The sequence below is a fragment of the Condylostylus longicornis genome, unplaced genomic scaffold, assembly GCF_029603195.1.
Source record: "Condylostylus longicornis isolate FDR11 unplaced genomic scaffold, ASM2960319v2 ptg000044l, whole genome shotgun sequence".
NCBI lineage: Eukaryota > Metazoa > Arthropoda > Insecta > Diptera > Dolichopodidae > Condylostylus > Condylostylus longicornis.
In genome coordinates this window covers 8,848,221-8,873,177 of record NW_026578013.1, presented here as the reverse complement: position 1 = coordinate 8,873,177, position 24,957 = coordinate 8,848,221, and the positions used below count along the sequence as shown (strand labels likewise).

The 24,957-nt window shown below is 25.1% G+C and overlaps 3 protein-coding genes across 3 annotated transcripts; 2 read left to right on the top strand and 1 right to left on the bottom strand.

Annotated features, from left to right (window-relative positions):
- Positions 1–6: 6 nt before the first annotated feature.
- LOC129610288 (uncharacterized) lies at positions 7–857 on the bottom strand. Its single transcript, XM_055522818.1, has 3 exons — positions 695–857; positions 511–572; positions 7–146 (listed from the first exon to the last, which is right to left on the bottom strand). Exons 1-3 carry the CDS (start codon positions 740–742, stop codon positions 20–22), a joined length of 237 nt encoding a protein of 78 aa, XP_055378793.1. The 5' UTR covers positions 743–857; the 3' UTR covers positions 7–19.
- A 626-nt stretch (positions 858–1,483) lies between these two features.
- Positions 1,484–4,542, top strand: LOC129610296 (vang-like protein 2-B). Its single transcript, XM_055522830.1, has 2 exons — positions 1,484–2,027; positions 2,877–4,542. The coding sequence occupies exons 1-2, from the start codon at positions 1,793–1,795 to the stop codon at positions 4,370–4,372; spliced, it is 1,731 nt and encodes a 576-aa protein (XP_055378805.1). The 5' UTR covers positions 1,484–1,792; the 3' UTR covers positions 4,373–4,542.
- A 9,652-nt stretch (positions 4,543–14,194) lies between these two features.
- LOC129610228 (protein PF3D7_1417600) lies at positions 14,195–20,676 on the top strand. The gene has a single exon (XM_055522708.1). The coding sequence runs from the start codon at positions 15,289–15,291 to the stop codon at positions 20,476–20,478; it is 5,190 nt and encodes a 1,729-aa protein (XP_055378683.1). The 5' UTR covers positions 14,195–15,288; the 3' UTR covers positions 20,479–20,676.
- Positions 20,677–24,957: the final 4,281 nt, after the last annotated feature.

Sequence of the window (24,957 nt, the reverse complement as noted above, 5' to 3'; positions counted from 1 at the left end):
CTTTTCGATTTTCTTTCGACTATTCGACTTGATCATACATCCAATCTGTTTCTTTAATAAAATTTAGTTCCTTTCTCAAATTCTGCATGCGTTTTATGTGATTTTGCCTTTCGATCACGCTTATGTTCTGTTCACAGGTAAGATAACTGAAATTGAAATATTAAGGGGGTTATGGCTTATTAATCAATAATCATTAGTAACGAAATTTTATTCGTTTTAGAAATACAAAATACAAGATTTTGCGTATTTTTTTCTGACAGAAAATTTAAAAATAAACAATTGCATACCTTATTTAGCTAGGTATTTAGAAAATCAATTAGAGTATAATATATGGATAAGTATTTTAAAAGTTTTTTCCTATTGTAACTAATTTTCCTTTACTATCTTCCTAGATATTTAGATATGAATCCAGAATAAAACTTTAAAAATTTAATTTTTTTTTTGGTAAATTATGGAATGGTTTGGAAAATTCGGCTTATGAGTTTTGTTTAATTAAAAAAAACTACATACCTGTGGAGAGCTAAGAGACGATCCTTGGGCTCAGTATTGTTGTTTTTTTGCGGTTTGTTTGTCTAGAAATACATTTAGATTATTAGATATTTGAAAACTAAACTAAAGCATGACTCCACTTTTTTAACTAAGTAATTCAAAATTTCCTAATGTTCAAAAATAGAAATTATGAAAGGGTACTTACTTCTTCTGATTTTGGATTTTCTTCGAATCTATTATTACCATCAGACATTATAATATGTGACTACAAAATAAAATTAAAAAAACAAACGTACCCTATTGTACGTTCCTGTTTTTTCCAAAATAAACACCTCCTTTATCTTCTAAAAATTTTTAAAATTAAATGACATTCTACGCCGGCCTACACAAAGATGCCATATTTTTAGATTTTTCTGATTTCCTGCAGCTATCGCTTTGTGTTATGTAACAAAATTCCTCCACGAGAAAATAACTCAGTTTCAAAAGTGCTCATTTACTATTTTGATATTTCAAATTTGAAAATTTATTAAATAATTAATGTTCGTTTTTAAAATCAATGAATATAATTAAATTCAACTTCTGAGCAAACTAAAAACCAAAACGTACTCTATAAACTGCAATTTTTTTATTTAAGTAAGAAAAGAAGAAACAGTAGATCTGATTAATAATATTTGGTGCACAAACAGAAATTCCCATTTTTCAACCTAATTTCATGGCTCATTTTAAATATACATATATTTAAAATAATCAACAAATTATAAATATTAAAAATTAGAGTAATAAGAATATGTAGTGTATATACTACAAGCATAACGTGTATGGCAATATATTTTAAGATTTTCGGCGAAATCATTGCAGACAAAATTAAAATTGTTGATTGTCAATTTCTGCAAAATTCTGTTGAAGGGAAGAAAAGAGTTGAAGCAAATTGAAGCAGAAGCAAAACATTGGTAAATTTTGTCATTTGTGTTAGTGGTTGCGTTGTGAAGTCGATTTGTCTTGTCATATCACAATAATTATATTGAAAAAAGATTTTAGTGTAAAATAATTTCCAATAAATTTTTCATAAATTATGAAATAATAAAATGTGCACATTTTACATATTAAAAATAAAATAATAAACCGTAGTAAAACTTTTATGAAAGAAAATTCACCTTTGATTTTAATTTATTTTTGCAAAAATACATACGTAAAATTTATAAAATTTTGCTGTTCAATGAACTTCATTACGAGTTTTGTGTTTTGTTTTAATTACTCAAAAATATCAATTTTTATTTTGAAAAATGTTTAAAATTACATAAATATGGAAAACGAATCAATTAAGTCAGAACACAGTGGAAGATCTAGACGCTCAAGAGCATACCAATCTAATACAAATAATTCCAACATAAATAATTTTGGATCATCAAATAGCAATAGTGGACAAAATAGAACACGACATTCCCACAGAAAAGGTAGTGGTAGTGGTAGCGGCAGCACAAAAAGAAATAATACAACAGATAATATGGCTCCCTTTCAGACAAGTGTCAATCTTACAGGTGAGCTTATGAAGTACATAATTTAAGAAAAACTTAAGGTCCCAAGATACATAAGTATGTAAATATGATATCTTCATATCATCATGCAGGTATCTACATGTATATGTAAAATAAAAACAGATTTTTTTTAGTTTGTTGCTAAAACAGAAATACGTACATACATGCATATTTATGTATAATTCTTTAGATAGATTAAGAAACCTATATATGTACTATTTTATATGAATTATAATTTATATTTGATGTTTTCCAAATAAGCAATCATATCTTTTGAAATTTAATTATAAAAATATTTGTTAAAAATCAAAACTTTGGAATATAACTCATTTATAGGGCAATTTCGAAAAATAAAAGAAACGGGTTTGGGTGAAATACAAGTCAAAATGATGTACTTACAAAATAGTACATACATACATGCATATACATATATTATATTTATTTATGAACTTCTTTATGCATTTTGTATGCATTCAATAATTTCCAATTAATGTTCACATGAATAGCGAATGAAACATTTACTTTTCATAGAAACAATAGCAAATAATTTCAATATCAGATGCTTAAACACCAGTGGGTAAAAATTTTTTATGGATTATTTCTCATGAAAAAGTTTTTTGGTTTTTAGTAATAAAATTTTACTCTTTTGTACGTATGTACCACGTAGGTATAGAAAAATAGTTATACCTAACTAGCACACCTTATTTTCATAAGAAAGTAGGTACTTGCTACAAGAATTATCATGTTTTTTTTACTATTAAAATAGATGTAACCCTTTGTCTTACAATTTCAACACATTTAGATGCCTTACGAATCCCGTTTTGTAGATGATAAAATTCTTTTTAATTTTAGATAGCGAAAACCGTGATGGACAAGAGATAATCGAAGTTCAAATACTACCACAAGATGAAAACTGGGGTGAAAATACTACAGCAGTTACTGGTAATACTTCTGAACAAAGTATCTCAATGGAGGATATTAATGGCAATTGGAATCGAGAAACTGAATCTAGTTTAGGTTTTGCTTGCAAGCGTTATATAGAATCAACGTTTTCATTAACATTGGGATTCGTTTCATTTTTTTCACCTATAGCAATGGTAATGATGCCAAAGTTAGGATTCTTCCCATCAGCATTCGATAATGACGATTTAACGCCAACAAAGAAATTCCAATTATTGGCTTGTAGTAGTGAGTGCAAAGGTTTACTAGTGTCTTTGACAGCGCGTTTAATTCTTTTAGCTCTTGGTTTATGGGCTGTATTTTTAAGACGACCAATTGCGACAATGCCGAGAATATTTCTATTTCGTGCAACAGTTTTACTTTTAGTTACTGTCTCAACCTTTGCTTATTGGCTTTTTTATATAGTGCAAGTTACAAATGGGGCTAAAATATTAGTTGAAAATGGGGATGTTGTTGATTATAAGTCTCTTGTGTCATATGCAACAAATTTTGTAGACACACTTCTTTTTATCCATTATACAGCCGTTGTTTTACTGGAGATACGTCATCAACAATCTTACTATTATATAAGAATTATCAGATCACCAGATGGAATTAGTCGTTCTTACGGCATAGGCCAATTGAGTATACAAAGAGCAGCTGTATGGGTTCTTCAAAAGTATTATATTGATTTTCCAATATATAACCCATACTTGGAACGCATTCCAATTTCAAAATCACAAAGAAAACAAATTTCATCTAGTTTTAAATATTATGAGGTTGATGGTGTTAATCCAGCTCAGCAACAAAGTCAAAGTAGGGCGGTTTTGGCTGCAAATGCCAGACGGCGTGACTCTTCACATAATGAAAGATTTTATGAAGAACATGAATATGAAAGACGTGTTAAGAAACGGCGAGCTAGATTAATAACTGCAGCTGAAGAAGCCTTTACTCATATAAAACGAATACATAACGAACCCGCTCCAGCAGTGCCTTTAGATCCACAAGAAGCAGCTCAAGCAGTTTTTCCATCAATGGCAAGAGCTTTGCAAAAGTATCTACGTGTGACAAGACAGCAACCAAGACATACTTTCGAAAGCATTTTAAAACATTTAGCACATTGCTTAAAACATGATTTATCACCAAAAGCATTTTTAGAACCATATTTAAATGAGTCACCAGTAATGCAAAGCGAAAAAGAACGTCGTAACTTTCAATCCTGGTCATTAATATGTGATGAATTATTATCGCGACCTATACGTTCTGGTTGTACTTTTCAACTTATTCAAAATGATGTTTCACTTATAGTAACCATTCATAAATTGCCTCATTTCAATATTTCTGAAGAGGTTGTTGATCCAAAAAGTAATAAATTTGTTCTTAAATTAAACTCAGAAACTTCTGTATGACATAACGGTAACGAATATACTCAAATATTAGTATAACATTTATTCTAAAACTAAAAGAAAACAAAAAAAGGGAAATAAACTATTTTGAATCCAAATATGTGTACTTAAAAACTCAAAAAAAAAGAATTAAAATATGTAGCTATATATTATTATATTTTACAAAAAGATCTATCGAATAAGGAAATTTGTACATTAGTAATTGATTAAAAAGAATGTATTAAAATTACATTAAGTAAATTTTAATACAAAACATTTTAAATTAATATATTTATAAAAACTATATTTATTGTAAGTGAGAAATTTTTCGCATCTAATTCATGTATAAACATATTTTATGAATTATTAAGCCTGTTTTTATACTGCCCAGTAGAATTTAAGTCTTATATAATACATTACGAACATATACTTCGCTATAATTATTTTTCCCTAATTGAAAAATTCTCCAATAGAATTTTTGAAAATTTTTCGATTTAGAATTTTTAAATTTAGAAAAGTTTTTATAAAAAAAAAATTTTCTAAAAGAAATGCAAATTTTTATAATACATATGTATAAGAAAATTTGTAAAAATAGACTGTTTCTAAAATACTAATACAGAAATTTGGTTTACGGGTATAAAATACCTACAGCTTAAAATCAATTTTTGGAGTAGAATATATAATTTTTGTAACAAAAGTAGTTGAAAATTTAAGCATAAGATTTTACAAATGCTATTATACATTTATGTTATATTAATTTAAAAATTTTTGCCCAAATATGTATTTAGTTTTTTATTATTTTATGTTTTACGACTTGCCATTCTAGTATTCGGATTCAAATTCTTTTATAACTAATGTTATGTACTAAGTTTTTGTACGCATTAATTCATTTATTTTCAAATTAATTGTAAAACAAACATATCATCAGCCTCATGAAGAAAAAAAATACATAATAGACATAATAAATTTATATAAATACTACCTTCTCTAAACTGTGATGAGCATCATCCTAAAATAAAAAAAGCACAATAAATAAAATATAAAGACAAAAAAAAATACACTCATATATAAATTTGATTCTATAGTTAGGGACAATTTTAAATTAAGAAAAGAAAAAAAATCAGAAATCATAATCATTTGAATCGAAATTTAATGTAGCTGTCAGAAGGATTTCTTTACAAGTATCTACCAATATTTGAAATTATATGTAGGATTAAAATAATTTTGTTTTTGAGTAGCAATCATATTTTTTTGTAAATGAAATGAATAGCAATGTTGTTTTTCATATTCAGCTTTAAAATTGGTTTTTTATTAGTAATTCGAAATATCATCCATTATCGAACATCATATTTTAATAAATTTTAAAAATTTGTTTAAAAACAAGTTTACAAAATTATGCAGACAACCTTCTGAAATTGTAATTTTAAGATTTTATCAAATTTCATATTCTTTAATGTGGTGCATGCAAGGCTGTTTTTCACTTCTTCAACGATTCATATGACTATTTTTCCTGATTATGAAGTAAAAATTTACATTTATGTTATTTTTTAGTACACTTTGTTTGAATATATAAAAATACTCATTTTATAGTTTACTTTATGTGTCTATAACATTATAAATATTACAAAATATACATTCTTTAATCATTTTTATAGAAATATGTAGCATAAAATTTTAAAAATATAATAAGAAATATATAAAGATAATTTAATATTAGGTAATTTTATTCCTTATTATCTATACTTTAGAACTGTAAACTCATAAGCAATTGTATTAAATTATATAACATATATTATAACGATTATAGTTCTTTTCTACTTTTTATACATTTTTGTATGTATGCTTAAAAAGAAAATAAATGACTGTAAAAAATAATAATTTTTGTATAAATTCAAAATAAATTTTGCATTTCTTCCAAAACAGGAAATTATTCTTATTGGTTATAAATATTTACTTATTAAAAAAACTAATTAGTTCGATTAATTAGACTCTATAATTGACATTTTTTTAAACTTCTAAATTCTAATCAGCGGCTTGTATTAGACACAAGGTTTTTTTACTCGCAAAGTGAGAAAGGATATCGTGTGTAAGTATCATATTGTATTCCAATAATGTAATTTTCTAGTTCGAAGATTTTTTTCGCATTGCGTAACTTGTATTTTTCAAAATACAAAACTTTCTCTATATTTTTTTATACATTTTCTCTTTTAACGCGACAAGCTCTGTTGATATTTTGGTTACAAATGGAAATCTTTTTGGAAAAGTGAATAATCTCATTTGAAAAATGCCATATCCAATTAAAAAAGTGAGAATTCTAAATTAAAAGAGAAAAAAAAAGTGACTGAAGTAGCTAGACACTCGATCAGGCTGTTAATTTGGTGCCTATGTCATTTTTAAAATATGATGATAATATTAAAAAGACCTAATTCACCAATATTCAATTAGAATTTCTTATTTTTTCTTAATATTTCATGTAAAAAGCATTAAAATATCGTCTAATATATCACCTTTCAAAGCGGAATTATTAAGTGGTGAATAACGAAGTATTCCATTCTTAATCGAAAACTACATTATAAGAATACAAGATTCTAATACAGTTCCTCATTACCCGGTAAGTAATCTCAAAGTTCAAAAATATCAAATTTTTAATTTATTAGCTATGACTAGCTAGTAAGTTAGCACGTTAAAGTTTACAATTAACGAAATCTTTAATTGAATATTATAATTACAGATTATTTTTTTAATAAAGTTTAATAAAAGAACATATTACTTTGTTTATGAAACAGATACAAAAGAAATTATGATCAAGTGCGTCAAATGTCCATAAAGTATTATTTATATTTGTTGTATTATTAGTATTATGACTAAATTTTAGTAAATTTATAAGGTATTTTATTATTTTATGTTTCTAATATTTAAAACATGAAAACAAAATAAACCAATTTTTTTATTGCCAATCAAAATTTATTTAAAATTTAAATTGTACTTTAAATTTATACTACAAAAACTTTAGATCATTTGTTCAGAATTTTTTTTTATGTACGAAGCAAAACTGAATAAAAATTTAAAATGAATCAGATTAAATTATTGTATGGACCTTTTAATATAAGAGATGTTTGGGCACATAGACCAAATAGACTATTTCACTTGAAAGGTAAGTATAATTTATTTACAAACATTTCAAAATTTAGAAATATGTAATTATTCAATTGAACTTTTTTTTTTTGGATTTTTTTAGAAATTTTAAATTATTTGGGTTTTTTTGTTGATTTGGTTCCTATTCAACCTAGAAATAGGTTAATTTTAACATTGAACACTTTTGAAATATTTCGTTGTTCACTGATTTCAATACGGTATTTGGATTCCAAAAAATTTAATAAAAAACTTTATTTTATTACTTAGTGTATATGTATGTACATTTCTAGATATTGCCATGAAATAAAAGCCGATGAAATACTGATAAAAATAACTTGGGCAGCATTAGAAGCAAGAGCTAGATTTTATGCAGCGAAAATGAATAAAGAATTAATTTAAGATTTCATTAAATTGCAAAATATTATATATAATATAAGAGAAATAATGAAATTATTAAAAAATTGTCATAATATAAATTGGAAAGAAAATTTTTATAGGAATTTTACCTCTAAATCTAGTTTTTAGTAAAATTATAACGTTTTATTTTTGTGTAATGTACAGGAGCTGTTGTCAAAAATTATTTATTGCCAAAGTTTTATCTATTTTACATTTCAACAACTAACTCGGGAGCAGCAAAAGGATTTCAATATATGTAGGTATGGGTAGTTGATTGCATAAGAAAATTTAATTTTATATAACTTATTACCACTATTCTCCACAGTTTCAGTCTTCTAAAAAACATTTAAAGAACATTTTAATTAACTGAAATACTAAAATTTTATTAAAGTATTTATATATGTATATTAACAAAAATAAATATATTTATATATTACACTAAGATTTATTTCAAAACAATTTTATTAAAAATTTAAAAAAAAAAACGTTAAATATGTATTTAAATATGTATATATATATATTTATATGAAAGGCAAAAGTGCTCTAAAACTAATATGTATAGGTTTACAAAAAATAAAATACAAAAGTAATTTAACCAACAAAAATGATAAATTAATCATTTATAGATAAATTTTTATAGACACTAAATAATTTTATGATGAATTTTTTGTAGATTTTGAGGATTGTCTTTTTTTATTAAATTTAATTTCATTCTCAAGTTTTGTTTTACTTTTAGATTTTTCATTATTATCTGAAGTTGTATCTAATTTCATAGATTTCTCAGTATTATCTGAAGGCAATGATGATTTTAATTTTGGTTTATAACTTTCAACTACACCAAAAAGCTCACAAATGATACAATAAAGTTCACTTTCATGATTTTGTTTATTTCCAGTCGCTGTTGCAGCAGCAGTTCCCCTTCCAATATATGCCAAACTAAAATTTGTATAATAAAAATTGTATTATAAATAAAGTACATAATATGTTTGTATATATTTAATTTTATATTATTTACATATTATTTTAATGAAATATTAAAAATTTTTAATATTTTTTTAACATTTCCGAAATTTAATTTTTTTTTTAAATCAACACAAAAATCTGTTAACGGTTTCAATGTAATGCTTAAAATGAAAACAATATTTTGAAAATTATGCCATTAGTTTTCGCGAATTTGTGTAAAGTAAATCAGGGATGCTTTAAAAAACATATGTATACATATAGTTTTCAATAAAACTATTGAGTAAAATTAAATTAAAAAACTAAAATACATTAGAAAATGACATGTCATTCGAAAAATAAATATTTGAAATAAGATTTAGGTCAAACAAAAAAAAAGCATGTTTTCTAGGAAACTACTTTATTTTATTAGAACATATAATTTTATATACCTATAATTGTATTCAATTCCTTGATATTAAAGAAAAAATCAAATAATTTAGCACACGTTTAGGTAAAATTTAATTAATTTTTTAATCTTTTTATATGATTAACATGCTTTAATAAATTTATTGTTCATTTTTTTTTTAAATAAATAAAAAGGAAAAAAAAATTATAACAATTCAATTTAATGATTTTTTGCCTTCGCGAATAAAATTTATAGAAAAAAAAAAATTTTACTTTTATTTTTATTTAAATTTGTTTTAATAACCTTCTAAGTTTCTTGACCGAGGCCCCTATATTATACAGTACAACTGCAGAAACGTAAACATATAATCCTCACAGTAAATTTATGATATTTTTGGAACCTTGATGAACTAAAAATTTTCCAAATTAACTTTTTCTTTATTTTATATTCATTGCTTTATGTACATATGTATGTGCATTTGTCGGTAAAAAAATAAAACAAATTTTGTAAAAATATAAAAATAAAATATTAATTAAATTTTTTGAATAAGGCAGGTCTACAAATTGGAATTCCTAGACGAAAAATTAACATTTCCTATGTATAAAATTTAAAATAAGATATAAAAAGAAAATTAGCGCGAAAAATCGAGGGAAAAATAAGAAACAACAAAAAAGAGAAGAAATGAAATTCATGTCAAGTTTAAAAATAAAATCTTCAATGTAAAATTCAAGGTAATTTTTCATTTTTTTTTCTTCTAATTTTCGTTTTTTTCTTTTCATTCAGTTTGTATCAGGTTTGTATGTAAATTAGTCATATGAAAAATATTTTCCCTCTGTTTTGTTTTTCATCACTTTATAACAATTTTTTTTTCTTGTTTGGTGTACCTTTTTTATTTTTCAACAAATTACTAAAATTTTCTTAATGTTATGGAATATTTTTACTTAAAATATTAAGCTACTAATTTAATATCTACATACAGGTTGTTATATATCCATACAAGAAAATAATATACAATACCCGAAGTATAATACAACAATTTGGTATTGTTATATTTTTGTAATGAATATTATAGTAAATATATAATTAGAACTACGAGTAAGTAATAATTGCATAATATCCGGCAAACATTAAGATTTTCATTCGAAATAGAAATTTCGTTTGGAAATTATTCTTATAAGTTAGCACAATTTACATAAGTATTGCAAGTATATAGCTACAGTACAGATACAATTGAAAATAATTCACCAAAATGTTTTAAGAGAAAACAGAACACAAAATGAAATGGAAAATTTTTCACCCATTTTAATTGAATATTTTGAAAAATATTTATGTGAGTGGAAAATTTCCTCATATTTTATAGAGGAAATGTGTTCTCTTTTATTTTAATTACTCGATAATATATAGGTTAATTAATGAATTTATTTTATATAACAGTTTCTATATATTTTTTATGTCCTTTAATCTTAGTAACTTATAGATTTTTTATATAAGTTAAACGAATCGGAAATGAGAAATTCCATATTATTTAGGACAATATTGTCTGTTTTAAAAAATTTAAATTGCATTCTCACAAAACATATTATAGTTTTATTTTAAAACAGTAATTAATAAGGCTATTTTAGTATTGATTTTGGTCACGATTATAACTAGCAAAAAGAAAACATTAAAAACTTGAACGCTAAGAAATGTTATATTTGAGATATAAACTCATTGTCAAATTCTGAGTCGATTTATCGGTGTCTGTCAATCCGTTCTTACGATAATTTAAAAACTGATTGAGCTAAGTTCACCAAATTTTCAGAAATGTTTTATTGTAGTAATTGCCAAAACCCTATTTAAATTGGATATGATCGTGGCAATGGTTCTGGTAGGTACCATACAACTTCGAAATTTATTTGGCTATATCTTAAGAACTGTTCAATGAAAAAAACACTAAAATTTTGTAAAATAAAATTTGCAAAAATGGCAACAATATTCATTAAAAGTTGTTAAGATCTCATAGGCACTTGTGATAGCTGCAATACAAATCCAAAAGATATTTGGCAATATCTCAAAAGTTATGGGAGTTATAATATAGAAATTTCGTGTGAACAACAGTATTATTAGGGCTGTTTTGTGTGATAAAATTCGTTAAAATTTCTTGGCTCTTTCTGGTAGCTGGCATACAACTTCAATAGTAGTTTGGCACACACAGTATTTTGAAAAACACAGTACTGAAATTTTACGTAAATTAATATGGTATTATGGCTACTTAAAGTCATAGTCTGTCCTATAGTCGCCTACGGCATATTTACTCACACATAGGATAACAAATTCGTACGGGTATCACAGAGTAGTCACGGTCAACTCTATTCTTTCTCGTTTTATTTAATTTTTAATATTCATTCACAACAAAACAAATCGAAGATTTTCACTTACTTTTCAAATAACTAGAAAAAATAATATAAAACGTATTCAAAAAAAAAAAAAAAAGAGAATAAAACACGAAAAAAACCAAAAGAATTGAATAACACAAAACAAAAATAAGAGAAAATTAAAACAACATTTAAATATGAGAATTTATTGAACTTTGAAGTAAAAATCTATTTGGATTTTCACTAAAAAATTTTCAATTTTCCACCTATTGTTTATGTGAAACATAAAGCCAACTCTTTGTTTTTATGTACAGCATAGAAAGTGCGAATAATATGTAGATATGTATTTCTTGTATGTATTATACAAATAATTGTATGTTATCTACAAATAAATTAAAATAATTTTATGTTAAACTTAGCAAAATGTTAAAAATACACGAATAAACAAAAAAAAATAACAGAAACGTAAAAATATAAGAAAATCTATACATACGATAAAAAAACACAAAAAATATGTTATATATGTGCATGTGTATCTAACAAAAAAAAAATAAAATTTCAAGGAAAATTGAAAAACTTGATTCCCCTTGAAAGTAGCCGTCATCACATAAAAATACTTAAACGAGTTTTAATTAATTAAATTCTTTGCCTTTTCATTTTCTTGATTTTCCGAAGACAATAACGAAAGGGGTATAATGATATTTTTGCCAAAATTTACTTTTGATTTTATTTTTTTTTTCATTTTGTTTTTAATTTTAGTGAGTTTTTTTTTTTTTGTTTTTTCAAGAACGTGAAGGAAATTTTCCTTAAGAAGCGTTTTAATTCATGATTTTAAAAATAAAAACAAGAAAGTCGTTGAGGCGTTAATATAATGCTCGAATTCAAGGGTTAATTGCATGAGTTAAGACAAATTTTATTTTCGATGGAACCTATAGCTTCCCAGCTTTTAAGAAATTTATAAAAGGTTGTAGTTCCGGGAATATTGCCAAAAATTGAAAATTTTTGATTACAAATTTTATGAGGCGATAATTCGTGAAGGGATAGGGGGGGAGACTTGATTTTCTTTTATAACGATATAAACTTTTTATTAGTATCTAAAACGTGCTCCATTTCAAATTTTAAGCTCCAACAACTTATCGTCTATGAGTAACGCGATATCGGAAATTTTCAAAAATGGATTTTAGATAACGGTTGATTTTAACGTTAATTTTGTTCTTTTAAAGTTAACTATGCTATGTCGAGATAGAAGAAGTCAGCCACTACTTTTCTGCGTTTACAGAATTCAAAAAATTTTTACGGTTTAGTTACAATAAATAGTCCAAAAATTACATTTTATGCAAAGAAAAGAATTTATATTTATAAGGGATTCACTGTTTTATGTTCCGATTTACATAATAAACTTATTTTAATTTGTTTGCTTTTCTGTTCCACAAAAACTTGAGACGCAAATGAGTATTGTGTAAGATTCGTTATATCGATAGATTCCTATAGTATTTTTGTCTTAAATACTTTTGTATATTGTTAAAATAAAAATTTAAATCCAATTTATTAGTCCTAAAACTTAGATTTATAAAGTGTAAAGGAGAAAAAAATTAAGGCAGAAATTGAATTTTACTCTTACTTTTATTGTAATATTTAAATATCATCGGTAAAAATGAAACAAATTAATGAAAATAGAACAGGTTCATGCACAATATTAGGTTTTCAAATAAAAATTTTTTCCTCTATAAACGATAATTATTTTCTATGTTTAAATCCACAAGAAACTATTAAAATAAAGTATATTAAGGTCTTACACTCTCTCAAAACTCTAAATATGTTAGTTTTTGTCAGCTTATTGTTTAGAAATCAGAAATTTTTTTTGTTATTTTAAAGCAAAATGCTACAGATAGCTGTTCAACTTAACTTGCTTTTCATTTTTGTTTTGCCCCTTAAGGGTTAAATTATAACAGTATGAAATATATTGTTCATTGCCCAAATTCTTTTTTTCTGATTTCGAAGCTCTTGGTCCACCTCATCTTCAAATTTAAATTTTTTGCTATTTCTATAAGAAACGGTAAGTGTAGTACAAAAACTTTAGTTTATTCTTTTCCCTAATAGTTCTTAACTAATCCTTTTGAATTTTTATTGTTCTCCTAGCCATATGCAATAAAATTAGAATATTAAGAGAATGTTTGAAGAACACTCGTTTAGGAAACATAAAGTTTAAAGAAAATATCAGAAAATAATTATTTTCATCCGAATATTTTTAATTGTATTTTATATAAGTGATTAAACCAGTTGATCCATAAGGCCAATAAATTGAAAAATAATTAATTATGAAAACATTTTATTATCTATCGTATCTTACGAGTAATAGCTCATCATCCGTAACGCAAGTAATATAAAAATGTGAATGATCCTTAAAAATTATTATAAATAAAGGCATTGTGTATGTTTTTTGTACATACATACATGTATATTTTATAGATGTAGATAGAGAAAAAAAATTATTCTTTTTCTTTTTAGTTAAAATACAAAATTCAAATTATTTAATATTTCGTGTTTGTCTCTCGCTATTGAACACATAAAATTCATCATTCATGCAAATATTTATTCTCTCAATTTTTTTTACTTTTTGCTTCGCGTGTATTTATTTATCGTTTTAATTTCTATCGAGAAAATAGAAAAAAATCTTTAGAAATCTCTAAACGAAAAATCGAAGAATGTAAAGGAAAATTACCCCAGATATCCGTTATAAAATTAAATTAGTTTAGTCGCAAAACACGCTGTTAGGAAAAATCTTTTATAGCAGAAACAGCGTTTTTTTTCTATAAAAATTTTTTTTTCTTTTATTTTTGTACAATTAGTAATAAATTCATTGTTATAGAATAATTTTTTTTTTTTTTAAATTTATGCATATTAAAAAAATTTTTAAAAAATATTAAAAATGGTGTAAAATAATTATAAAATTAATTTATTTAAATAAAACAAAAATTTTACTTTAATATAATGAAAAATTTTTATAATTCCAGTTAAATAAAGTTTGTGATTAAATTATTTTTTGAAAATAAAATTCTAACTATAATTAAAAGAAAAATCAAAAGTAATATTAAAAAAAAAATAAAATTTATGAAATTCTTATGCAAGTGTTTACACTATGAAACAAACAAATTGATTAAAAGTGTTCTTTAATTCTAAAACTTTTTTATATAAAAAGTTTAAAAAAGAAAAATAAGAAAAGAAAAACTAAAACATTAAGCAGTGGTTTCTGTTTGAAACATTTTACTTTAGACAAAAATAAAATTAAAAAATTCAATATAGGTCAGCTGCAAGGAAAAATACTACCTTTATCTTCATATTTCTCGTCCCCATCTTCGGAAATAGTTCAAACATCCGAATCATCATCGTTTTCATCGTTTTCTTCGCCTTCGCAACCGACAAACTCTATTTCTATTACATATATACAACCACCACAAGATTCAATACAAAATCAGAAACAACAACAAGAACAACAACAACAATCTGATTATAATTATAGTACAAGTTCTCCTATAAAAAATTCTCGTTTATTGGAATGCCAATCTTTACCAGTAACAACATCACAACAATTTTCCCCTTATTCTACAACATCATCATTCTCCACTGCATCATCATTAATAAATACAATTGAAACGTCATATGATACTAATATAGAAAAAGAAGGAATAAATAACGTAAAAGAAATAATGACGCAAGATGAACAACATTTGGATCAAAGCCAACAAACACCAAATGATCAAAGAAGTTGTTCCATCGATAATAGTCAACCAACAATTCCTATTGATGATGATACGATCACGTCATCTTCATTAACAACAACAACAACAACAACAACAACAACATCAACAACGGAACAACAAATAACAAAAACAACAACAAAAACATTATTAACTGATGGAAAATTACAATATAATTTGGAACAATATAATAATGAATTAATAGATTCTGTTACGTTCGATTATGGTGATAGCAATGAAGGCAATAGAGATAATTTTAATAATAACAACAATATTCCTGAAAGTATTAGTAAAAATAAAAACAATAGTGGCAATAATCAATTCGAATTATCAACATCATTATCAGCATCATCACCACTTAATGATTTTAATGAAAATTTAATATTACCGGAAAATAAAAATAAAATTACACAAAATAAAAATACTGATGACGTTATCTCAGATACGCCTTTAGTAAATATTAATACCAACACTTTAGAAGAAGAAATTGTTATTAACACTCATCAACCGAATGTAAACGTTGAAAGTGCACAAAAAGAAAATATTTTAAATAAAAATAGTGATTTTTCACAACCACAACATTACTCGCTTAACAATAACTATAATAACACTACCGCAATATTAACGAACTCTACAACAACACAAAACAACATACAATCAAAAAATGTATCAGATATTGAAGCGAATGATTTAAAAAATCAAATAGAATTTAAAGATTCATTTAATAAATCGGTTGTCTCAGCGGTAAACGTTAATTCTAAAATAAATACAACAAATCTATTACAAAATAATGAAAATTTGCAAGAACAATTATTAATAATTTCTAAAAATATTATAAATGTGGAAGATAATAATAAATTGTGTAAAATTAATTCAGAAAATCAAAATTCATTAGAATCAGAAAATAATAAAGAAAATAATTTAGAAAATAAAATAATTCAAAAATCTGATATTAATCGTGAAAATATTAATTATATTTTAGAACATAATGAAAAATTGGATGATAAATCGGTAAATATAAATGAATCATCCGACGGGAAAACTAATTTAAAATTAAATGATGAATCTGGTTCAATAAAATTAATTGATAGTTCAGATATAATTAAAAGTGAAAATAACAACAACATAAGTGAATTAAATTTTATTAAAGAAGAATCAAAAGAATTAGATAATGAAATTAAATTAAAATTACTTGATGCCAAAAATAATGAAATCAATGAAAATTTAAAACAAGCTCAAGGTGTATGTATTGTTCCAAATCAAAAAATATTACAAGAGCAAGAAATAACCGAAAATAATTTGAACTTTAATGAATCTACAAAAAGATCAATCGATATTAATGAACTCAATTCAATTGATAAAAATAAATTAATTGACGGTCAATCTGACAATAATAATAACAATAATAATAATATAAATAATAAAGATAAATATAAATCTATGAGACAAAAGACATTATCGCAAGATGAAGACCCAATTACACGTTTAAATAGATTACGTGCTAATATTTCAAACGCCCTTCGTGAAGTTAAAGGTGTTATTCGTCAATATAGTTCGGAACAAAGTATTGAAATTGAAGATAAATTAATTGGTAATCGTTCAATTACTAATAGACGTTTATCAAGACAAAATAAATTATCTGATGATTTTAAAATAAATCAAAAAGAAGAAGAAATGGCACCAATCGCTGATGATAATAAACCCGTACAATTTCGTTTTGTACGAAAAACAAGACGAAGCATTAATAATATTAACGAAACAATTATAGATCAAGAAAACAATAAAACTAATCAATTAAATGAAATCGATAACAATAACAGAAATCAATCAGAAACGAACGAATTAAGTTCGGAAAATTTACAAAATTCAAATGAAAATAAAGAATTAAATAAGGCTAATGTTGATAATAATAACAATAATTTAAATACAGAATTAAAAAATATTGAAGTTACTATAGAAAATAATAATAAAAACGATAACCAAAATCAAATTGCAATTCAATCAAATAATGATAAAACTGTAAATATATTAAACACTGAAAAAAATAATCAAATTCAAGATAATCAAATTAATGATTCAATTGAGAAAAATCATGCAAGTCCAGATTTAATTAAAGAAAAAAATGAAAAAATAAACAACAATCAAATTAAGGAAAATAATTTAGTTAATAAAAAACACACAACTCCTGATTTAATTGAGGTTAAAAATGAAAAAGTAAAAAAGAACATTATTAAAAAACAAGTTGCAGAAAGTGCTGAAGAAAAAGTAAAAAAATTATTATTGAAAAAGCCACCCGTTGTGGAAAATGAAAACAATAATTTGAACATTACTGGTAACAGTGTCGTTAAACCAAAACTTAAAAAAATTAAGAAAATCAATTCTTTTGATAAAGATTCGAATGAATTAAGTGGAACTGAAAAACCAAAACGTATAAAATTAAAAAAACAAATTTCCGTCGATGATAAAACTTTAAAACAAAATGAAGTGTCAGATTCAAAATCATTAGAAATATTAGATTTACTAAAAGCTTCTGAGCAAATTCCAATATTACACGCATCTGACAATAAAACAGAAGCTACTGAGTTGAACTTAAGTTTAAATAATAAAAATTCCAACAACCATTTAAATAAATTAAATAATCTTACTGAAACAGAAAGCTCGCAGACTGATTTAGTTACTAATGACAAACCGTTAAATAAAAAGTCTGAGGAAACAATTATAAACGATACAAAAAATATTTCCAATGATTTAGATGATTTTACAATACTCTTAAGTAGAGAAGTAATTGTTTCAAAGGTTGTCGTACCACAAGGATCCATTGAATTTGATAATCCTGAACTGATTGAATTCCCAAAAGGTGATAATAATTGTAAAATAATTTCGGAAATTGAACCAGCTAAGAAAGAATTAAATCAAGAAAATAATAATTTAACTGATACATCAAATCTAAATAAAACTGAACTTTCAAAAAGAATGACTATTTCTGAAAATTCTTTAGTTATTAATAGAAGGGCTTCTGTTGCTATAACTGATGCTAAAAAGCTTGAAAGTGAAAATAAACAAAAAGTAAAAACTACAATAACAACTCAACAAAGAAGAGCTTCGCATGTTGAAAGTGTGAAAAGCTTACCGGCCAATAAAATTGTTGCAAGTAAACCAAAACCATTGAATACAGTAACAACATCTACTGATTCACTTCCGGATAAAACCTCTGTTGTATCAAAACAGAATATTACAGCGAGTATGCAAAATGCTGTTCCAGTTACTGTACAAAAAGCTAGTGTTCCAAAAAATTCTACCGATTTGCCGAAACAGGCTGTTAAAACGACAGTTAAAACTACATCAACTAGCAATACTTCTAATAAAGAAGTTAAAAATCAAACAAGCCCACAAAAAGAAATTTCAAATAAAGAACCTAAAGTAATAACAAGGAAGGTTGTTAAAGTTTCACCTGCTACTAAAGAAATAACGGTTCAAAAAAGTGGCACAGAAGTAAAGAAAATTGGATCAAAAACAGTTCCTAAAACATTTACTGTTTCTAGGGTAAAAGAACCTCTTAGCCCTTTTAAAAGTTCAAGTCCTATTAAAGTAACGGCTCAAGCAAAGGACTCTCAAAAGCATGATGGCACAAAGTTAACACCAAATGGCAGCATAATTCAAAATAAGACTAAAGAAATTTCTGTTACTTCTAAATCTACAGACGTTGCACCAAAGAAAAAAGTCAGCACTGATAATTCTTCTGGCATAAAAAGCGCCGAAAAGCCAACGGATACTAAGCTAGTGAAAGATATAAGCGTTACAAAAACTGAAACTGCTGAAAATACAGTCATATCTAAAGAAAGTATACTTTATAAAGAAGACACTGCAAAAGTGGAAAAAGAAATTGAGAAAAAACAAAATGAAGCTCCAAAAGTAACAGTAAATGTTGATACTATTACGACTAACAAGAATACTGAAATGAACTGTGTGTCTAAAACAATTGAAAAATCTAAAGAACTGTCAACGACTTCTAGTAATGACAAGGAAAATATTATGAAATTGTCAATAGAAACGCAAAAGGAAAATATCAAAGCAAATGAAACTACAACTGCAACGTTAAATAACCTATTAACTCAAAATAATCAGATCATCATACCAACTGTAGTGATAACTGCGAAAGAAGTACTGCACGAAAAAGAAGCAATTACAAAAACGGTTGATGCTGTGTCAAACTCTACCGAACACGAAGAAACATTTAACATTCAGGAATCAACTAATGTTGAAAAAAGCATTACTCAAGAAACTAAAATTCTTCAACCCCATGAAATTTCTCATGATGAATTGAAAACGGAAACTAAAAATATTGAATCTGAAACTTTATCAGCCCCTAATGAAATTTCAGAACAGAACATATCTAGTGAAACTATATCCATAGAACAAGATAAATTAGAAACTACTCAAGAAAATGTAGAAGAATCACAAATCACAGATGGATCTGAATCTAAGTTAAATGTTATTGAAAGACTGCGTGAGAGTAGTCACTCAGAAAATGAGACAACAGAAGATGAACATTATACATCCGAGTCTACAGCTGAAACAACAGATACAGATACAAAAGGTGATAGTATTAAAGAAAAATCTGCTAAAAAACGGAAAGCTCTTAAAAAAGTTGTAATCAAAAGAGTAAAACGTAGATTATCTATAACAGATGGTCCACCACGTTCAATTTCTCCAACAAATTCTGAGCCTCCAATTGAACCAGAAATATGTGAAAAAGAAATTTATGAGGAAAATAATACGTTAGATGAAGAAGCAGAAGATGAAATCGATGCGGAAGAATTGATTAAAGCACCTCCAAAACCATGTATAAGACCGAGAGCTTTTGAACCAGATGAACTTGTTTTATATGGTGAACGTTTCAAAAAAACACAAATAAAATGGCGTAAAGCACGTATTGTTGAAAGAATTACAAGTATATCATATAAAATTCATTTAGGTGAAGATGAAGAAGATCAAACTGTTCATTTAAGCTTTTTGAAACGTGATACAGGTAAAAGAATATCATTTGGTGGTAAAGAATATTTAGAAATCGATTACGCCCAAATTGAAGCAGACGAAGAAAAATATAGTCGTCCTTATAGTATTTGGGATCGTGCTTAAGTATTAAGCAAATGAATAAAAGTAAATCTCATAAGGTCACATAATTAGATGACATAAATGAAATCTGATGAAAAGCGAATTACAGTTGTATACTCATAATATACTTACATATTATTTATATTTTTTGAAAATTTATAAATTTTATTTTTATTATTTGATTCTTAATTTAATGTAAATAATACTATACTTTTTTTTTCTTTTGTTAAAATTAATTTACTTACAATTCCTATAATGTACATAAATACATACATAACCATGTACGGAAATTAGTATATGCAAATAGAATACTTATATAGAATAGGAAGATTATTACTTTATGTAAATATTAATTGTATATTTTTACAATGTTGTTATAAAATTTTGTAAACGTAATATACATACATTTGTATTAATGTTAAAAATTTGAAATTTCAAAAAAAAATGAGGGAGATTAATAAATTATCTGTACATAAATTTACATTACATATTTTTAATTGATTCAATCTGGAATACAGGACATAACAGTCTGAGCCTTGACTTTTAGTTCTCGAAATACTGAAAATTAGAGGCTTATTCTCTATATAACAATATATCGCCATTTCTGGGAATAGATGTGAATAATTGCATTTTTATGTAGGTTTGTGTAGTTGGGCGTGTTATGTACCCTTAAATGAGGATCACAAACATTAAGAAAGTTATTGGATAAACTTTTAATAATAAAATTAGAAAATTTAAGCAAAAGGAATCAAGGCCACTGGTAATATAACACAATTTTTATATAAAATTGAAAACCCAACGCAAAATTTTAAAATATATGTAATTTTGAAAAGTTAATTAAGACACCCACCTACCAATGGGTTTTAAATATAGCAAAATTTTCTGAAATATTTAGTAAAACACAATTGAATTCGAACTTTTCATATCCGCAAAGAATATTAGAAAATACCGATTTGAAACTAAATTTGAGAAATTTCGGAATACAGTATTGAACTAATTATTTTAAATATCTCAATCTTATATCTACATATGTATGTATGCACATTCAAATTTCAAAAAAAAAAGGATCAAATTTATATGTGATATAATAAAATAAAATAGAAATATGCGAAAATATATTTTTAATTAAAAACAAAAATCGTTTCTCTTTAATACTTAATTTGATATTTTGATGAGCATGACATATTAGGCTGGCTTTCTTCCAAAACTATATGGTCACACATGTGTCCTCTTACTATTTTAATATATAGGCATCAAAATTTTTTTTAAGGTGACTACAAATTGAGACTTTAGAAAAGGAAATTCTGTATTTTTGATCTTCGAATATTTTAAAATGTGCAAGATTTTCTGATTGAATAATGTAAAAAGAATTCTGTACAGCTGCAATCAAATCGTTCGATTTGCTGTGCGTGAGTCTGTTTAAAAAACTTTTAAACCATTTGAGATAGAAAGCTCAAATTTTATACAGAAATAAATCTTTACTCGTAGTAGAAACTTATTTATGTGGAAGAAAATTTTTACTTATCAAAGTTTCTTTGAAGCTCTTCCACTTGCCGAGCTATTTCGTCTAAAAATAACAATTTTTAGTTGGTGTCATAAATTGTTTCAAAAAGTATGACACCACATGTCAATGATAGAAGTTTATCGAAAATTTGATCAATAATTGACACTACCTTTCTTTTATAATCGTTGAATAATTTTCGCATGTTTTAAAATATTCAACTCGTTTCACTAGCAAAACTGTGAGAAGTAGAGGAAAATATTATATGGGTTAACATTTAGATCTCATCGTAGTGCATCGAAAAAAACAAAAACAAAACCATAATAACCAAAATTTTTGAGAAATTTCGAGTTTTGTGAAAAAATTTTCTAATATTGACGAGCAGTATCTCGAAAACTATGGCTCAAATCAAATTAATTACCAAAAATAAAGAACAATCAATTGCCTGTAAAACAAGCACCTAATGATAACTTTATGTTGTATTGTTCCGGAATTATAAGCATTTATTTATATGCAGAAAGAGTTTGGTACCTTTTTCTCAACAGGCTATACCTCGAAAACGAGTATATCTGCACCCTGGGAGGGGGTTCCATACAATTTTTTGCTGAAAATTGATTAAAGAATCATCCATGAAATTATTTACGAGCAACCCTGTATAAATATAAAATTAAGCATTCATTTATTTAAAAAGTGCGACACTACATTAAAAATATCGCTTGAACCTTAAAATGTACTAATTTTTTTTTGATTTTCACCACTTTTCTGCCTAAAATGAGTTCTGTAATATTCTTCTTTTTTATTTAAATTTAAAAACCAATTAATTTAAATTTATTATATAATAAAATTAGAATGAGAAAAATTTTTGATGTTGAAAACCCGTAATAGGTTTTCGTATATGTAAGTACGAAAAGTACTATAGCAATCAGGGTGTCAATAATTGTCGAGAATTTTTAGAGTGTCAATAATTGTACCCGTTACGCTACCAAACTGTTGAAAACAATATTTTCACTTGTTGAATGAAAAATTGCTTCCTTACAAACCATTGGTTTGACCCAACTTTGTTAAATAATAACAATTATTATTTTTTTCAAAATATGAATATTCTTTGAAATCTATATTTCCCATATTATATAAACGATTAACAAGTTTCTGGCAAGGGTAAAAAAAAAACACAAAAGCCCTAAAATTTTTATTCAGTCAGACGTTTCGCCTTATATTTTTAAATTCTTTGGAATTGAAAAGTTAAAAAATAAAATTGTACCCAAATTGAGTGTTGTCACAGGGCTCTTACATGATCTAAAACTGCAACAATAAATAAATATTGTTTTGAATGTATGAATGCAAGCAAACATGTGTATCAACATCTGCTATTATCAAATTTCTAATATGTATTTGATATTTAATAATAAAGAAACCTAGTGTTTAATAATCAATCATGCACAATATGTACTGTTATCAATATAAAATATTGATAACGTTATTTACTTTAATAAATGAACATTTTATTTAATTAATGCACAAACTCGTTTATATTATGGCACTAACTGCATTATGTATTATTGTTTTCAGAATAAATAAAATAGATTTTGCATAATATTTTGAAAAATTTTATAGCGTTACAAGCAAATCACTTATAGACAGAGTGTCAGTATTTTATCAGCTGATTAAATTTTATTAAACTTCAGCTGATATTTTTTTTTATTTCTTTATTATACCTTGTTTATGGAAATTTTTTGTGTTTATAAAAAATAATCTTTTTTCTTTAAAGAAAGTGTTTCAATTAGAGTAAGTAGTTTTTACTTACATGTCTCATTGTAAACGATTTCAAATGTTATAAATATAATCGGTGTATTGAACGAATATATATTTTCCGGAGGTTCTTTTCTCCTAGGGTGGAGAGAAAATAAAATAGTACTTTGTAATTGCATATAACATGTTTGATATTCAAAAAGAATACTTGTGGAAATAAGTTGTACACATGCACAAATGTAAATTCCAAATATATTCGCGTTGGAATTTTAAACCTGCATAAGTACCTGCAATGTACATAATGTTAACGTTCATTGGTATCATGAAAATTTGTAATATTTTTCAGGATTTTATTAATGCTAATTGTCAAATTTGAAACTATTTGTTATAAATGATGTTGATATACGCCTTCCTATATGCAAGAGAAATATAAACAAAAATGAAAAGACATCTACAAGAATAAATATGCAATTAAGACTGCATGTGGGAGAGTTTGTATACCTGACAGTGTTTCGTATACATATATGTATGTATGTGTACGTGTATCAAGATTATTGTTATTTACTCTTGAATTGAATGCAAGAAAAGCGTTAACCTAAATCTAATTTTTTGTATATTTCATTCGATAAGTGCTAGTTTCTTAAAATATAGAGCTTTTAGTTATTTTCGGAAAACACTGAAGTTATTTGCCTGCTTAATAACAAAATTCATTTAAGTTTTTTAAAAAATAGCCAAGTAACTATAAAATTCTCATATACAATATAATTTATAGAACATATTTCGAAATATTCGAAATATTTATTATTGTATTATGAATATTTTGTAAAAATAGTAAAAATTAATAAAATTCGATAAGTAGGTAGTGATATTTTTATATTTTATTAAAAATATGTTTTTTTTTCTATGATAAAATTGACAAAATTATTGTCAATTGAAATTCATAAATTAAATACGCAGAAATTTACAGGCATATACATATATGCACATCCATGTATACATTTAAATTATTGAATCTTAATAAAAATTTATAAAATATTGCAAAAACAATTTGAAAATATTACAAAGTCTAAATTTTCATTAAAATGAAAATATAATAAATTTTATTCTTAATATTATTTTTTGTTTAATTCAAAGTGTTTTTTTTTAATATATACGTTAAGTATACAAATACGTAAGTACCGTAAATTAAAAAAAAACAACAAAATGTACATTTAAAACAATTTTTATTAAAAAAAAATCGCAAAAAACTTAAA

What these genes read in the sequence shown, in the direction of transcription:
- LOC129610288 (XM_055522818.1), bottom strand. Translation starts at nt 742, where the DNA reads ATGTCTGATGGTAATAATAGATTCGAAGAAAATCCAAAATCAGAAGAA. An exon ending in AAAATCCAAAATCAGAAGAA is followed by an intron (nt 573 to 694) that starts GTAAGTACCCTT and finishes ATGTATTTCTAG; the next exon opens with ACAAACAAACCGCAAAAAAA. An exon ending in CGTCTCTTAGCTCTCCACAG is followed by an intron (nt 147 to 510) that starts GTATGTAGTTTT and finishes TTTCAATTTCAG; the next exon opens with TTATCTTACCTGTGAACAGA.
- LOC129610296 (XM_055522830.1), top strand. Translation starts at nt 1,793, where the DNA reads ATGGAAAACGAATCAATTAAGTCAGAACACAGTGGAAGATCTAGACGC. An exon ending in GACAAGTGTCAATCTTACAG is followed by an intron (nt 2,028 to 2,876) that starts GTGAGCTTATGA and finishes TTTTAATTTTAG; the next exon opens with ATAGCGAAAACCGTGATGGA.
- LOC129610228 (XM_055522708.1), top strand. Translation starts at nt 15,289, where the DNA reads ATGACGCAAGATGAACAACATTTGGATCAAAGCCAACAAACACCAAAT.